The sequence below is a fragment of the Propithecus coquereli genome, unplaced genomic scaffold (genome assembly GCF_000956105.1).
Source record: "Propithecus coquereli isolate 6110/MARCELLA unplaced genomic scaffold, Pcoq_1.0 Scaffold3, whole genome shotgun sequence".
In the NCBI taxonomy this organism is placed as follows: domain Eukaryota; kingdom Metazoa; phylum Chordata; class Mammalia; order Primates; family Indriidae; genus Propithecus; species Propithecus coquereli.
This window is the reverse complement of record NW_012148618.1, coordinates 14748127-14765643: the sequence shown is the minus strand read 5'-3', so window position 1 is coordinate 14765643 and position 17517 is coordinate 14748127. Positions and strand designations below refer to the sequence as shown.

Sequence of the window (17517 nt, the reverse complement as noted above, 5' to 3'; positions counted from 1 at the left end):
AAGACACAGAGGAAAGAAGCATGAACTGGGGAAAAGGAAAAGATAAACACAAAAGAAACAACAGAAGAGAAAAAAGATGAAAGGAAGAGAAGCGGTTAGGTGGGGATGTGGAAAAGGGCAGGCCTCTGCCCCGGCATGTGACAGGTGGCTTCTGGCAAAGGATGGACTGCCCAGCGCTGATTCATGAATGCTGGGAGTGCCCTGAGATCACTTTGGCCTGGGGCTGCGTCTTCAGCACTGTCTAACTCAACCCCCACACACCCTGCCTGGAGTCCCTGACCCTGCACCGAGGAAAGTAGAGGAGAAGGGGCTTCAAGCATGGAGCCTTGTGTCCCTCAGTGGCTTTTAGTTTGCTCAGAATATGCAGAATCCCGTAAAACAGCACCAATGCAGCCTTTCACCCACATGAAATAGAATTTTCTACAAAGACTGATTTTAGAAAACAACAATAGGGTGTTTAGGCTCCACTTGGTGTGGCACACTGGAGCACAGATTGTTCCAGCCTCACCAGGTGCATTGCCTGCTGCTTAAGAAGAAGCCGACGCACTGAGACAGCAGCAGTTACAGCAGAGAAAGAGTTTAATATCGCAGGTGCCGTGCGAGGAGATGGGAGGAAGTTCTCAAACCCATCTTCCTGAGAATTTGGGAGAAAGGGTTTTTAAAGATAGTTTGGTGGGCAAAGGGCTAGGCGATTGGGTCTGCTGATTGGCTGGGTTTGGGTGGAACCACAGGGGTGTAGAAATTGTCTTCTTGTGCTCAATCAGTTCCTGGGTGAGGGTCACAAGACCAGTGGAGTCAGTTCCTTGGGACGGGCCACTGGTCTGGGTGGGTCAGCCAATCCACTGGAATGCAGGACCTGGAAGATATCTCAAAAACTAGCCTTAGGTTTCACAAGGGTGACATTATCTATGGGAGCAAGGAAGAAAGCTAAGGATCTTTATGACCATCAGCAATGTGACTCCTGAGTAGCAATTATAGGAAAACAAGCTGGGGAACAATGGCTGGTTATATATATATTTTAACTATGCCTGTACCTTTGCAGAGTTCAGGCCCCTACCACAGTTCCTACCTTGTGGCCCTTTAATTAATTTTATAAAGGGCGGTTTCAAGATTCCCCAAACTGACAAACTATGAAGAAAAAAAGTATATATAATGAATGCAGTGTTATAAAATATGTCATCATTTTAAAACATTACAATTTTTAAAAAATCTTTTAAAATGTTTGTGTATCTACTGTTCTGAGGAAGGAATATGCCCGGCAGGAGAGGGGGGTGGTGGTGGATATTTCTAATGCTAAGCTTAACTGTTAATAGTTCTAGTTTTTAGTACTAAGCTTAAACTGGTTCCTACCCTGACCTTGACCCTCAAAGCCCTTCACTCAGCGATTTTATCTCAACGAATATAACCGAAGGCCTCCTTAGCCTTTGTAAATAGACCCCTTCCCCACCGTGTGTGGCAGGACGGGTTCCTGGCCCTCCCAGAGGAATGGACGCTTCCCACCGTCTCCGTGCCGCCTTCCCTAGCGCCGAGCCCGCGGCGCCTCCCCCAACTCTCTGTTAGGGAAATAGCGACCCCTTGTGGTGAGGATCAGAATAAACAGACCTGTGTGAGGTCTCATGGTTCCTTCAAAGAAGAGATGAGGGAGGTGCTGGAACTGCCCGGAGGGTTTTAGGCGATGTTAGAATAGTGGGGATAGTCCTCTAGAAACCTAGTTCAAGGCAGGGGACCCCCCAGGAAAGGATGCCTGCTTTGAGGGCCCTGGAGGTTTGGGCAGACTCGAGGGGTGAATGGAGCCCACAGGGCCTGCCACCCCGCAGACAGGGAGTGAGGAAGCTCCCTGGAAAGCGAAGCAGGGCTGTGGCCACCTCTGGTGTCCGGCCGTTTGCCTGCTGCGCACACGCATTTTCCAGGCACCTTCCTGTGTCTCAGGTACGCTGGTGGACGTAGAAGTCTGCATTCACGACAATACCTGCCTGCGCAGGGACTACTTACACAGGTCCGCCTTGTCCTCATAATGTAAAAACGTGTTCGTACGTCCTTTCTCTAACTCTAACGTGAGTTCCTGAGGGCCCAGACTCTGTGCTGTGTGTCTTGGTATATTTTACAGCAAGCAGCACACAGGCCGTCACATAAAGGTGCTGCTTGAGTGATACCTCTCCAGAGGGACGGAGAAGGAATCTGGCCTGCTTCTCACTTGGGTTGGCTTATCTTCCTGCCCTGCCATATTACTTGAGGCAAATGATAAACTTAGAAACGAGCAACCTTCAGTCCCCACCAGCTATCAGAGATGTTGACTTCACAAACTGCCCGGCGCTCTGCATACCACTATCTGTGGAAGTGCATCTGCTTTGCAGGGCGCTGGAGCCATGAGAGAGCCCACTGATGATACCACCACTGGTCCCGCATCAAGCTCATCAGCACACCTGCTAAAGAGGCAGCGGGAAGGGAGTGATGCTACGGGCAGCCTTCTTCAGCTTGTTTCCTTTTCATAGTCATCGCCCTGTGGTGCTTCTCCTCACCCTACGTTCTTGTGTTCCCTTTTGGTAAAGGGAGGGGGCTGGGTGGCATCAGCAAGATATGCAGACCCCTTCTTTGTATTTCAGTCTAGATCAGATCACAGATGAGAAACCTATGGCCTGCATCCAGCCTATAGATGTGGTGTTTTTTTAATCCCCACAGTATTTAAAATTGTGAAATACCACATAAAAATAAGTATCTCTGATTTTTAAAAATCACAACATCTAGCAATGCTGGGCCCTGCATTCTCATATGACAGAAATCTCAGAGCTGAGGAGCAGCTGTGCTTATTAGGTAGGGGGAACATTCCCCACTTTTCCACAGTCCCCACTACTCCCTATTGGCCATACAGCCCAGGGGATTCATTATGTAGCCTGCCTCACTCTGAAGACATTTGAGTTTTTGGCCCTGGGCAGGAGTCTCTGAAGTTGGTCCTAAGACCAAGCAGGGAGCATACCCTATGGAAAAATTGAGCTGTGCGGCTCACCCTGAGCACTTCTTAATAGATCGTTTACCTCAGGGGAACCTGTGGGAACAGGAAACCCTGAAATCATCTCATTTTCTTTATTCCAGTGGTCAAACACCAGCAACATCAGAGCTGAACTTCTTAAGGAAAGCGCAGACTTTGGAAACATATGGAGTAGATCCTCACCCATGTAAGGTAAGAGTCCCAGTGGTCGGAGACTGCGCCAACCTTGCTTCCTCTAGGGGGCGATAGGAGCGAGGGACCACGCGCCTGCACCCATGGGCACCCTTCATGTCTGCAGGACTGGCTCTTCCAGTGACAGATGCCAGAGAAAATGTCTCATTCTGAAAACTCTGCATTCTATGCTGCATGATTTTGTGATGCCACATCAGCGTCAGGATCTGGGGCAAAGTCAATCTAAATAACAAATCCCAAACCGGGCCCCACTTAGGCAGCAGTGGATAATCCGGTAGAAATGAAGACAGGAGGCATGTGGAAGCCCCCACAGGGAATGATCGGAGGCAGCTCAGCGACTGCCCACCCTTCCCTGGCCCATAATCTAGTTTCTTTCCAAGAGTGGGTTTTATTGACTGCGGTGGAGTAAGTCACTGCGTGGAACCACAGTGGAGTCACACTTAATTCCATTACACGCCTGTGAGGGATGGACGGCCACAGCCAGGGAGGCCGTGCCCAGAGAAAACCTCCGTAATCACTCACTTGTGCCTGGCATTTCCGAGATGAGCGCCGGCAGCCACAGTCACCATTGAGGGCAGCGGAGACCCATGGCCTCTTCCTGTCTCTGTGGCTGTGTCCCTCCCCTATCAACTCCTTTCCCTGTTGCTTTGACACTCCTGGTCTCTGCCTCAGTTTCTCCACATTTCTCCTCCCCCTTTCTGTTACTGGAGAGGTTCCAGTACCACCAATAGAAGCAATTGTCAAACTGATCTGAAGGAGATAATATCAGCTGGGAACAGGAAGACATCAATATTTTCTTCCCGACAGGAGGGGGACACTGTAATTTTCAAGCAGAAATTAAAAGAACAGTATATTTGTTTCCTAGGGCGGCTGTAACAAAGTGTCACAGACTAGGTGGCTTAAACGACAGAAGTTTATTGTCTCACGGTTCTGTAGGCAAGAGGTCTGGGATGGAGGTGTCGGCCGGGTTGCTTCCTCCTGAGGGCTTTGAGGGAAGGGTCTGTTCCAGGCCCCTCTCCTCGGTTTGCTGATGGCTGTCTTCTCCCTGTGTCTTCACATCGTCCTCCCTCTGTGGTATCTGTGTCCAAATATCCTCTTCTTTTAAGGACACCAGTTATACTGGATTAGGGCCCGCCCCACTGACTTCAGTTTAACTCAATTACCTCTGTAAAGAGCCTATCTCCAAATAAAGTCACATTCTGAGGTACTGGGGGTTAGGACATCAACATATGAATTTTTGAGGGGGATACAACCTAGCTGATAACAAGTAGAATAGAAACAAATGAGCACGGTGACATGGGGACAAAGCAGTGTTTTTCCCTTGTCCCCTTGGTGAGTTGACGGTGATTTGTTCTTGCCCAGGATTTAACAGGCGTCTTGAGAACATCCTGGCACTCAGAAACCCTGGTCATCTTCTCTACCCACAGCTCCCTGTCCACTAGCTTAGCCCACGGCCAGGTAACCCTGTGTTCTTGGGGCCACGCTGTCAGAAAACACATTGAGGCCTATTTATTCCAAAGAATCGGCACGCAGGTATTTATACATTAGCAAAACTTCCTAAATAATGCCCTCTGCATACAGATGTAGTTTAAACACCCCCGTAAGTTGCGCAGATACTGTGCATAGGGGCCCCACGCAGGAGTGACGAGAGCTTTGGAGTCAGCCAGCCCGAGGCCGCAGTCCTGGTCTCCTATTTACTGGGGCCTTTGGAGGCTTCTCTGAGCCTCCCTTTCCTCACCTGTGTGAAGGTACACAGTGGGTGTTCAGCACCTGTGCTCCCTGAACTGCTGAGGTCCTCCAGGACTCATAGCTGCTGAAGATAGATACGGTCAGCAAAAGGTGCCAGGTCAGCTCTGCGCTTGACCCCAAACCTGCCCAGTCCTCCTGAGGCCAGAGACGGGTCCCCAGGCAGGCCGATGGCACACACAGGTGGGCAGACAGGGAGCCCGAACACAACACCGGCGAGAGGTGGGTGGGGATTTCCACTGTCGCCATGGGTGTCTGGAGGATGGAATGGCAGCCGGCCTGGTTCCAGCCCAAATCCACATGCCCCAGGATGCGGGGCTCCTGGCACAGCCTTGTCTTTGGTGAGTTTGTCCATCATTGGACACAGAGAAGCTGAAGGGACTGCAGGGATGGACCAGCATCCATACCAGGCACTGCGTGCAGCCCAGTCCCAAATATCATCTCATCCCCATGGCATCAGCTCCTGGAAAGAAGGAGGGAGGGAGGGAAAAATGAAGATATGTTTGTGGCGTGCCTCCCATGGCAGGCCTAGGGGACTCCTTTTGTGTTATTTCCTCACGTAGCCCTCATGCCAACAGGGAGGTGGGTGTTACTCTCCCTGTTTTTTATAGATAAGAAGGCTGATGTTCCAGGAGGTCAAAGTTCACAAGGCCCTGGGTGGTACAGCAAGAGTTTGAACTCACATCACTGACAATTGTCATGCACCCTCTGTAGGACAGAAGCCCCTGGGGGGACTTACTCTGGGAAGGTTGGAGTGCTTATCCCATTGGGCCCCCTGTCACTAGGCCTCTGCCTCTTGCTCCCCCAGGCCATGGCAGGGCCCTGCTGAAGACCCCACACACAGCCCCTCAGTTCCTCCCATTAGGCTCTGGCTCTTGGTCTCCTCAGTCCTCCCAAGGAAAGAGAACAGTCTGGGAGCCTTTACTCTTGTCATTAAGTAGAGTCACTTTAGTGATAAGCTACCAAGCACTCCCCTTAATGTTGCTACAAGGAGAGCTGAAATAAGCTGGCCCGCTCGGTGTAATAAATACTGATGATTTCTATTAACAGAGAGGCAATTACTGGGCCCGGGGAATCTGGGGCACGCAGCCCTGGGGAGGACAGAAGAAGAGGAATCATTTTGATAATTAAATGAGAGCAGAAAAACGCTTCAGCTGGGTTCTGTCCCCTGGACTGATTTAGAAGCTGCTCTTCTTCCTGTGCACACTAATGGTTTCTTTCTGCCCATAACGTCCTTGTCTGGCCCTGGGACCAGGAAGAGGAAATCCTACAAACCCTAGGTGAGGCAGCCAGAGAGCTCCGTTAGCTGGCGGGCTTGCAGTGATACCCAGACTCTGAACTTGCACGAGGCTGCCCCACGCGCTCTGCCTCGCCCCTCAGCCCGCAGCTCCTGACAGGCGCCCCCAGCAGCCCGAGTCTTACAGCCGCTGGAGGAGAGTGGAGCAAACCACTGGCAGCCCATTGCTGCATCTGGTCCCCAGCCCTGGCACCTCTCCAACCTCAGGAGCCACCATCTTGTTCCATCCAGGTGGCAGTTTGCCCAGGGTCTCCCGCAGCCCTGCCATACTGTGGCCTCCGGGCCTGACGGATGGAGCTGCCCTGTTAAGCCTCATAGAGCAGTTAGCCCTGTCGCAGACACCCAGCCTGTGCCCAGCCTCAGTATTTTAAGTCTTCAAGGTGCCTGCACGTGCCAGGTACATACATACATTGTATCACTTAATCTTTACAGTATCACTGCCAAGAAGATATTCTTGTCCTAATTTTAGGATAAAACACTGGGCCTCTGAAGATGCAGACAAGAAAGGATAAGAGCGGGATAAGAAGTCCCCTCTGAGGGACTAACTAACTTGTCCAAAGTTACTGGTAAGGATAGTTGGTAAGGTAAGGATAGTTGTCTGAGCCTCAGTGCTGTGCTCTTTCAGTTGTCATTCACGGTCTTCCTTCTGGAGAGATGGCATTTATTTAGGAACCAAGGACACCTCTCTGCCAATTCCGTTCTAGAGAAGACACAGACCTACGAGATTACTGAAATCATCATATAAAAATGTAATGTAAGTTCACCAGTGTCTTTCTGTCTGCTCTGTACAGACCAGGAGAAAATTGATTTCCACAGGATCTAGGTTAGATCAACCACGGAGATAAAATTAACACTTTTTGTTCCTCTGCCCTTAAAATAGAATCATTACTTTCATAATCCAGCCACCTAGCCTCCTGTCTAAAGAAAAAACCCTTCCTCCATCTTGACAAGTTGCCCCTTACTTCGGAGAAGCAGAACAGGAAGGGTCGGTGGGGATCCTCCCACCCTCAGGTGGGGGCCCTCCTGGCTGTGCTGCAGGGAGGGTGTCACACTCACTGCTGAAATGAAAACTTGACCAGAGCCACTCCGATGGCAAGTTTCTGCCAAGAATTCTATGTCTGAGCTTTCATGGGTGATACCAGGCCTCTTACAGGGTGCCGCCGCCTCCTCTTTACTGCCATTCTAGCTTCTTGTGGCCAAATTTAAGTAGAGTATGTTAGAACTGGGTGATTTTCATGACTGACTGTTCCCAACTCTGAGCTCTTTCAGAAATGGGCACAAGTGTCTGGAAGAGCATGTGAAATCATATTCTTCCATAAGGTTTTTTAAGAATAATAGAGGCTTTATTCACTAAGATTGAGTTAGTGTGAGTCATGTCCCAGAGAGGGGACAGGATGACCCCAGAGGCCTAACAACCAAGAATGCCATGGTCCTGACTCAGTCACACTCAGGATGTCCTCTAGGGTGGCAGAAGACAAAAGCCTACTTCGTTTGTATCTGGAGGTGGAACACGTGGGGACTAGACAAAGGTGGCCGGATGTTACTACTTCCAAGAACCAGTGAGTAGTCTAATTTCCAAAAGTCCTTTTCTGGGCAGAGCAGTGATCTTAGGGTAAAGCTTTGACGGTATTGAACTGATGCAAGTCAAGTTTGATGGTGGGTCTATATGAACACATGAATGAATGATAAGGAATGAAAACTCATCCCCTCTCTAAGAAAAACACTGTTAGCCATGTCCTAGCAGTAAGATATTTGGGCCATCTCCCTAAAATAAGATGGAAGTAGTATTTCTAGAGGTATGTATTATTGTCCTCATTTTGCAAACGAGGAAACTAAGGTTTGGGGAGGTTAAGTAAGTCACAGAGAAAATAAGAAGCAAAGCTGGGGTCCTCAACCAAGACTGAAGCTCTTTCCACAAGGGTGAGAAATTGAAAATACAACTTTAGAAGTAAACTAGATTCTTTTGACTGTCACCCAATGTAGAGTGGGGCTGGCGATGTCCGAAGCGTAGCTGTCGAGACCTGAGTTTTTATTCTACCTCCCGGCTCCATTAATGGCCCAGTCGTATGGGCACGGATGTCATGGGGATGGGAAGAGGACAGGAGGGGACGGACTACAGCTTGGTAAAATGGAAGATCTGAGGAACAGGAGACTACTGTCTGTGTCACTTTTCTTTGTCCTCGTTCCCTCCTCTTTTTGTCATGCAACTTGTTATCTTGCATACAACTCCCAAGGGCAGGCTCACAGGGAGAAGGACATAATGTGAGATAGAAAAAAACTGGAGAAGTTCCAGGGAGGGTGTCGGTGTGGCTGCCTGCTTGTATGTTCATGCTGGTACAGACGCGAGATTTCTCGCTGTCATGCAAGTCCCGCTCCTCAGGGGTTGCTGAGCCTCACATGCCAGAGACAAGAAGCAAACATTCCAGCTGCCCTCGCCCCTGTGGTCTGGCAGTGCATTCGTCTGTATCTGTTGCATTCGGAACAGTTTGGAGAATTGCTCTTTTCGTGTGAGAGACTGGATTGGGATCATTCCAGGTGTTACTTACTGGAACGATGTGGCGTCTCATCGGGGTTACTCCCAGTTCTTTCCCTGTTCAAACCAGCCAGTCTGGTCACAAGAGGCTGTTTCCCTCTAACTCCAACACCTGCCTTCACTCAGAGGCCAGCTCTGAGGTGTCTGGAAGATGCAGGTGAACAGCTCGACCAGGGCAACCTGGCTGGCACTGCCCACCTCCCTCATCCTTTTGCTGTGACCAGAGGGACACCAGTCAGTGGGTCAACTCTAGCAACTATGTCATGGCCTCTGACCCCTTCTCCTTCTGCCCATTTCAGTTCTTGGATCACCCAAATCTTCTTCTCCATGGTTCCCTAACAAGAAACGACTTCTTTTTTGTTCTAACTTCCCATACCCTTGTTTCTAATGAGCAAAGTTTAAATCCATCAACATCAGAAAAAATAGTAAAATGTTAAGTTTTTTAAAAAAAGAATTTGTATTAAGTTCAACAAACTCAACTAACTAGTAGCAGCTATAATAATATTAACAACACAGCCACCAGCATTTGTGGGGTGCCTACTAAGCATAACCTATAAGGTAGCTAACATTATCAACCCTCATTTTACAGTGAGGAGCTGAAACACAGAGAAATTAAGGGACCTGGCCGCAGTCGTGCAGTGAGTGGCACAGCCAGACCTGGACCGAGCGGTTTGACCAGAGCCTATGGCTGTGGCTCCAGTGGGGCTGCTCTCCTGCCCCTCACTGCCCGCATGAGCCAGGGGGGAGAAGCAGAGGGGGGCCCTTCCCCGCCTGCCCCCTCCCCTCCCCGCTCCTTCCCTCGCTTGGCCCCCCCCCCCCCCCCTTCCCCCCCCCCCCCACCACCACCCGCCCCTCCATCCTTCCACCTTCCTTCCCTACTTTCTCCCTCTTGTGTCACACTATCCACTACCCTCCTGCGGGCCCAACCCTTCATTTCCATTCCTCTAGCTGTTCTTTCCGGGCCTCTCCTCTATCCCAGCAAGCATTCTCAGCCTCTTCCCTGCCTCTGCCCCACCTCTGCCTTCCCCACTCGCGTTTGTGCGCATACATACTTCCCCACCGCAGCCAGACTGGCCCCTCTGCCCCACCTCGTGGTCTTACACTTCCATCCGATACACGTTTCTGTTCTGCACCACCACAGATACAGTCAGGTCTCCACCCTGCAGTCTCTTTCTCAGCCCACAGTTTTAGGACTTCCTTGGGTCCTGTCTGCACCGTGAGCAGAAGGCCCGCAGAGCCCACCTTCCCTTTGAGGCCGGCTGCCTCCGTCCCCCTCCTCTCCCAGGCACTCCCCGCAAAGGCAGCCTGCCCTGACTCGCACCTGCCAAGCCTGCCAGGCTAGCCCTGGGGCCTCCTGGTAGGAGCAGCGTGTGCGCAGTGCCTGGTACTCAGATATGAATAACCACCACCAAGCGCCGATGACAGGACAGGCAGGAGGAAATCCAGCCCTGTGCCTTCGCAGTGTCTACGTTCCGGTTATTTTTAAACAGCTTTTTGTTGTGCCCATGGGTTGAATGACATTGTGCTTGCAGCTAAGTGTCTGGATCATGACAGGCCCTGAGGAAAGGACAATAATAACAATACATTAATTAGAAATGTTTGTAAAACATATACTTAGTTTGTCCCTGGACCCAGATGCTCACACTTGTAACCCTGACTCTGAGAGGCAGTTTTAAGGCAAAACTGCATTTTTCCTGAGGCAAGGCTCATGAGGCCCTGCACAGGCCTCACTGTCCTTAGGACCAATGAGGCTGAAAATCTGTGCCAAGGAGGCAAAGCTCGAAGGTGGAGAGACCAAGAGAGCTGCCCACAAGCTGATCTGGCCCAGCAGCCATGGCCCCGACTCGCATGCCCCATGCCAGGTGTCCGGCCCTGACTCCATGGCACCACCTGGGCTGTGGCCCAGGAGACTGACCAGCATCATGGCATGATTTTCTGGCCACCTCAACACACTCACACCCTCTCACACCTTATCGTTCACGCAGCCTGACAGAACAGACCCTCACCCGACGCCCTATCAGGAAGGAAGCCCCTCTGAGAGAGCACAGTCGTTCAGCCATCCTTGTCCTCATGGGGCTCGTTTTCCCACATGAGGGGACTGTGACCTATAGCGTCTGCTGTACCTTCTCCCCACCTTGCTCAACAGAGCCTCAAGCCCGGTGTTTACAGACTGATGGTGACAGTGACCTTGCTGTTGGTTCAGACACCTCAGGGCTGAGGCGCCCTGTCAGGCTACCCGGTGCCTCCTGGCAGCAGCAGCGTGCGTGCGCAGTGCCTGGTGCTCAGATATTAATAACTGTTCCACTCATCCACTTGCTTCTTATCTTCTTCAGCTCAACTTCCCTGAGGGGTCTAGTGTCATATGACCATCATCACGATAACTGCCTCTCTCTCTCTTTCTCTTTAATAACAGCTTTTTGATATATAGTTCTCATGTCACAAAACTCACCCTTTTAAAGTGTACAATTCAGTGGTTTTTAGTATATTCACAGAGCCAAAAGACCACAACATATGACCTTTTATAACTGGCTTCTTTCCCTTGGCATAATGTTTTAAATGTTCATTGATGTCGTAGCAGGTATCATGTTTCATTCCTTTTTACAGCTGAGTAATATCCCATTGTACTATAATGTACTACTTGTTTATTCATTTATCCATCGACGGACATTCTCCACTGGAGAATGGATTGGATTGTTTCCACTGCTGAGCTGTTAGAATGGTGCTACTATTAACATTCATGTACCGGTTTCTGTGTGGACATATATTTTTAATTCTCTCAGGTACATACCTAGGAGTGGAATTGCTGGGTCATATGGTAACTCTGTATAACAATCTGAAGAACTTCCAAATGTGTTTTCAAAGTGACTGTACCATTTTACAGTCCCACCAGCAATGCATGAGGCTTTGCCATTCTCTTTGGATGTTCACAACAACCTTCTAAGGTTGGTATCATTATAACTTAGTTTACAGATAAGGGCACTGAGGCTCAGTTTGTCACCTGCCTGTAGTCACATAGCTGGCAAGTGGCAAGGCTGGGACTCAGACTGTAGTCTTGTGGTTCCAAATGACACGCTCTTCCCTCTGTGACCTAGTGCCAGGTATTAACCCTGCATCACCTATGAGCAATAGTCTTTCTCTCCCCTGCACCTCTATGTCAGCACCCCCCCAGTGAGAAGTCTTTCTGTGTTGCAGGATGTGTCAGGAAATGCTGCATTTCTGGCCTTCACTCCTTTTGGGTTTGTTGTTCTTCAAGGAAACAAGAGGGTCCACTTCATTAAATGGTGAGTGTCTTCATTTTCAAAACCAGCTTCTTATATTTTACCAACTGGGGAGGGGCTATGGTTCCCACGTCCTTTGTCTGTGATTGGGTAATTATGGTTCGGAACCCTCTCCAAAGCCTTGTGTTGATAATGGTAACTGACAAAGGGAGTGGTCTCTTCCTGGGGATCCTGTTCTTCCAAAAGGGTGTCCCTGAGAGCCAACAGCCTCTCCAGCGAGAGAAGGGGTATGGAGGTTTGATTTCTAGGGAGGATGAGAGACCTGGGACTGGAGCCAATGTTAGGGAAGCAAAGTTCCCATGAGTACTGAGTCCTTGGGGCCATCACCCACAGAGGGCCATAGCTAGCCCTGTTGAGCCGATTATTCTGGAGCACCTCTGTGGCTGGCCCAATCCCCTTAACCCACTGTGCTAACAAGGGAGGGGCTCACTGACAATGACCCCTGGGCAGCTATAAGGCACCCTGTGACTCTGGCAAAACGGCTTCCTTAGACTAAGCCCCACTGTGGGCATTTTGTCTGCAAGAGCTCAGACGCTGCTGTCTCACTCCTATTCCTCTTTAGGGCATAAGTATCTTCAGCCTCTAGGAGTTACATTCCTACTCTTTCTTCCTTCCCTCCCCTCTCCACTCCTGCTTCTAACAGGCAAGAGCCACTGCCTCAGCTGCAGCTATGCTGAACCACTCCCTCTCCTGCCCAGTCTTTGCTTTTGGGGTCTGTTCTGCTGCATGGCCCTGGGCACAAACTCTGATTTGTTGGTTGACATTTCGCTATCCTGGAGGCTCTTTTGCTGGCCAGCCCATGCAAACATCTGTCAGTCTCATCAGAACATTTTGCATGTCCTACTAAGCCCCTGTGATTTCTGTACCTTCTTGGGTCTCAGACTGCCAAGTCTAAGCTGGTCAGTTCCTCCCATGGGCCTAGATAAGTGGCTTCCCTTGGTCCAGCAGAGCTCAGCAGAGGAAGCCTGCTCCCTGTCTAGGTTCCTTTGCCATCTCCAGAAGAGCTACTGAAGAGTCTGAGTGCAGAGTTGCTTCCTAGTAAGCTTTCTTCTGAAGGCGCTGCAGGCCATCCATCCTCCTATGCCCTCTTTTGCTCTCCCACTGAGCTATGGACAGATACCACCTTTTCAACCCATATTGCTCTTGTGAAGAATGGCAACATGGTGGTCAACCAGAGTGCTGGTGAAACTGCTCCTCAGAAATGCAGAGCCAGGTCCCATTCCCCAGGTCAATAGCATGTCACAAGGCAGCCTGCTGCTTTGGAGTTACCAGTATACCCTCAACACACCTGCTTCCTAGGCTTCTTCAAGTTGGCCCACTTCATTGTGCTGTCTAGGTGAGGATCTCCTGTCTAACAGAACACTTTTCAGAAAAAGACAATGAGCAGGATCAGGCCACAGCCCTCCCAGCGTGGAGCATTTGGTGCCTGCACATGTCTAGGCTACTTGATGTTCCCTAGAGGGCCCAGATCCTGGGTCACATGCTGACCAGAGTGGTAATCCCACAAGGTCCCTGTTAGGGGGCTGGTTTAGCTACAAACAAGTAGGATGCACCTGTTAGACACCTGCAGTCTCCAAATTGTCCCTACCCCTCCAGAAGCCATGATGCTTCCCTGGTTCTCCCAGGCCCTTTTCTTTTTACGGCTTCTCTCACGTGCCACTTCTTCACAAAGCCTCCTCTTCACCAGGTCTCAACTTTGTAATAATAGATGTAAACCCAATCTCAGCTCCGTACTTTCCTATCTTGCTTTTTGGAGCCTAGATGGTCTGTGTGCTTGTCTACATATTAACCAATTGACATTTATTGTGTTCTGTGTACGAATGAGAGGTTGATGATTGATTGGTTGCGGGAGAAGATGAGAGGGAATCGGACAGGAAAGGAATAGGCCACGGCTTGTATTAGCTCAGAACTGGTGGTCAGAAGTTGTGAACCCTTGTCCTGACCCAGCCATGATTTCCAGGATCACAGAGAACAAGTGATCTTCCTCTGTCCCCTAAATTTTGTCCAGCAGCAAATTGGGCACATGGTTCTCACTACCTTTCTACTGCTTCCTAGCATATGGAGTAAATGTCCCTACGAGTTACAAAGAGAAAGAAGCCAAGCGGAGGCAGATGTGCACAACCAGACCTCCTTGGGGGTCCCTGTTGGGTAGAAAAATATGGCCTCCAGTGACGTGGAGAAGCCTTGAGGCTGCAGCTGTGTTGGGCAGATAGAAGGAAAGGGAGTGACTGATGATGCTGAGGCCTAGGTCTCTGGCTCTCAGGGACACCCACCTAAGACCCTGGTAATTTTTCCATTTTGCAAATGTAACCAAGGCTGAGAAAGGTATATGGAGGTGAGGTCTAGGCCGTGCCATGTACAGTAACCATGTCACTTCTTCTGATTTGTGTCTGTCCCACGGGTGACATACCCCAGTATCCTGTTTGCCTCTTTTACTGCAGCCATTCACTGGGCTGGTGGCTTCAAGGATTTTTCTACAATAACCCCTAAGCCCCTTTCCTGGTCAGTACGCTGCATGACTGTTCCATGTAATTTGTTCTCTCTCTTTGGTATGTTGCCCCGCCCCCCTCCCTGAGATTGTCTGACATTTGTCTGCATTAAACTGCATTTTCCATCCCGTGGCACAGTCACCTGAAAGACTCAACTCCCTCAGAACCTGGTTGCATTGTTTCTCATTATTTGCTGTATCTTGAACTTTGGCCTCATCAGCTACCTGTGGCATCTTATGTTTGATAGTCCCATCCAGATAATGCACCTGTGTTATGAACCAAATCCTGAAATGACCCACACTCTACCTAGACTCACTTTCCATGCACATGTTTCCCTTTTACAGCCACTGTTGATGAGCCCGAAATCCTATCACCCTATTATTATAGTGTGATTGACCAGAAAACTGTGGATTGAACTGTTCCAACAACTGTTCTCTAAGGCCACTGCGCTGCTGTCTTGTTTTAGTTCTAATTTTGGCTAAAATTGTGTGTGTGCCTGGAGCCCCTTCCAGTCGGGTTGGGCTGTGCATCTAAGAATTGGCTGTGAACAAGCAGCCCACATGAGGTGACAGGCACTCTCTTTGTCCTTCTAGGAATGAGGTGACCAAGCTGAAATTTGAAGGAAAGACTTTCTATTTATATGTAAGTCAGAAAGAGGTGAGTGCTGCCTTCTTTCTCTTCAAGGAGGGCTGGGGTGATGGGATGGTTCCTGGCCAGGGCTAAGTCTAAGGGGTCGAGGTAGAGCTAAGCCACCTGCATACTAAGCCAAGACCAAGGTCAAGACCTAGAAGTGAGGTATGAAGGAGTAGGAAGGCCCTGGAGCACAGGACTTCCTCAGGGATGCTGATGACACCCAGAGCTTCCACCTGAGATCTCTACCTCCAGGAAATGCAGTCAAAGTAAAATTCTTTTTTTTCTATATGGAAATTCCAGACGTGAGTGCCACTTTCTCACCAAGGGCTCTCCTGGTTCAGTTTGTGCCAGCTGAGACTTACTAATTGGACTTGTGACATGTGAGATGAACTGATCTCTGCCGCAGTGGGTCCTGCAGGCCTTCTCTCCCAACTAACTAGCTGCCAGGGACCCTCCAACAGCTCAGGGGCCAGGGTCCTGGGCTACTTAACCCTTCGCTTCTCTATCCACACTCAGCCATTTCTATGTGGAATTTTCTGCAGGAAAAGAAAATTATTCTCACATATTTTGCTCCAACTCCAGAAGCCTGCAAGCACCTCTGGAAATGTGGAATCGAGAACCAAGCTTTCTACAAGTGAGTGGACACGTGCAACAGGAACCATGTTTATCAGAGCCAAAGTCACAAAGGCTACTTTAGAGGAATGATGGGCAGGCAAACTTTGAGAAACTTTGAGAAAGAAGACCTGAGATGACAAGGCTGGGCTTCCTAGTAAAACTCAGACCTTTTCTGGGTCTCTGTCCGTACCCCCTGGTGGTACAGAGCCGAAGTCTGGGAATGTGGTTCAGCTGAGTTGTCCAAGGCGTCTGCCTTGAGATGTCCTTGGAGAGCTCCCAGAAGTAGAGCATTTCTGGTTTTTTAGGGGTAAGGTTTGGGCCAAAAAAAGCCAATGGGTGCCTTGCTTGAATCAAGCTGTCCTTAGGGAGCCATTCAGAGCCTTGGGAAGCCTAGGACACAACAGCTCCACAAAGGACCAACTTCAACCCAGAGGAGCTCCCTGGCCTCTGGGCCCCAGCCCTAAGCCTTGGAGAGACTCTGGGGTCTGCTTCCTGGTCGGTGGCCGGTGCTGATCTGGAGTTGCTGCCAGCCCTTCCTGGTGTGTCACTGCCAAAGTGGTTGCCAGTGACAGGCCAAGTGCCCAGGAGCATGGGGTGGGGTAGCTGGAGGTGGGCAAGGGCTTGACTGTTACTGAGAAGCCAGGTTGGAGCCAAAGGAAAGAACTTTGCTTACCAAATGATTTTGTAAAGTATGTGAGGCTTTTTCTGTTCAGTTTGCTTTTGTTAAGAAAGTGGTTATACAAAGCATTAGGAAGCAAAGAAATGACCCATCGAGAAACAGGGATGATGCCAAGTAAAGAATGTTTCACTAAACCCCTTGGTTTTGTTTTAAAAATAGAACGTAATGATGTATGCTTTAGCAAGATGTACCTTAATAAGAACAAGGCAAGACAGAGTGTGTGGTATATCCAACCCAAGGTGAGCCCTACTGTCACCAAATGTCCCTGACAGGCTATGTCCCCCTCCAGTAACCTGAAGGATCCCAGAGAGATCAGAATTGCTCTGGGCTGTGGCTCCACCCTCTTCCCCACTGAACAGACTCTGCCACCTCCTGGCTGCTGAGGATGCTGGCCACGGAACCGGTCTCCTCCCAGTCACCAGGGCCACAGCCCCAGCCCCAGCCCCAGCCCCAGCCGCTGTTTCTCCCACAGGCTCTGAATTGCTTAATACTCAATATGCATTTATACCAGAATCAGGGATGAACTGAATGGGCAGGCAGAATTCTAACCTGAGTGGGCTTCTTTATTCTCCTGAAGAAGAGAGACTTTGGCATGGTCAAATGTCCCTCCTGTTCAGTCCCTGCTGTCCAGGAAAGTCAGGGAAACCTTTCTTTTGTTACCACCTTTCCTTTGCCTGTGAGGACAGAGCCCAGGTTTGGCCAGTTACACGAACCTGGAGAGAAGCAGCTTCAGATGCAAACTCCTGCTTGTGGGACAGAGGAGCAGCCCAGGAAAGATGGGGTCCCGTGCGTCTCCCCAGCAGAGAGAGGAAGGCACTAGCAGACAGAGGCCTGCTCCACACTCAGCTGTCACTGCCGTGGGTGTGGTATATTTGGAAGCATTCTCTTTCTCTTTGCCAAAGGGTCTAAGACAAATGCAGGTGATCTCCATGTCTCTTGTCTCTTCATGCCTCCAGTGCCATTTTTAAGGGCTTTGTTTTTCCATCTGTGTCATGGGGACAGAATGCTCTGAACCTGTGACCAGACTCAGTTTCCGAGTCTTTCCACTAGTAGATCTCCACACCTACCC

The 17517-nt window shown here is 49.9% G+C and overlaps 1 protein-coding gene across 3 annotated transcripts in view; it reads left to right on the top strand.

Annotated features, from left to right (window-relative positions):
• FRMD5 (FERM domain containing 5) overlaps window positions 1-17517 on the top strand; it is a 325539-nt gene that overhangs the window by 297008 nt on the left and 11014 nt on the right. The window contains exons 7-10 of one of the 3 annotated variants that reach the window (XM_012649200.1): window positions 3091-3178; window positions 11947-12035; window positions 15115-15178; window positions 15697-15788. In XM_012649200.1, coding sequence (XP_012504654.1) covers window positions 3091-3178; window positions 11947-12035; window positions 15115-15178; window positions 15697-15788 — 333 coding nt within the window. Of the gene's footprint in view, window positions 1-3090; window positions 3179-11435; window positions 11462-11946; window positions 12036-15114; window positions 15179-15696; window positions 15789-17517 lie in introns of those variants that run through there. The other 2 variants (XM_012649201.1, XM_012649202.1) reach the window with 2 other exon arrangements.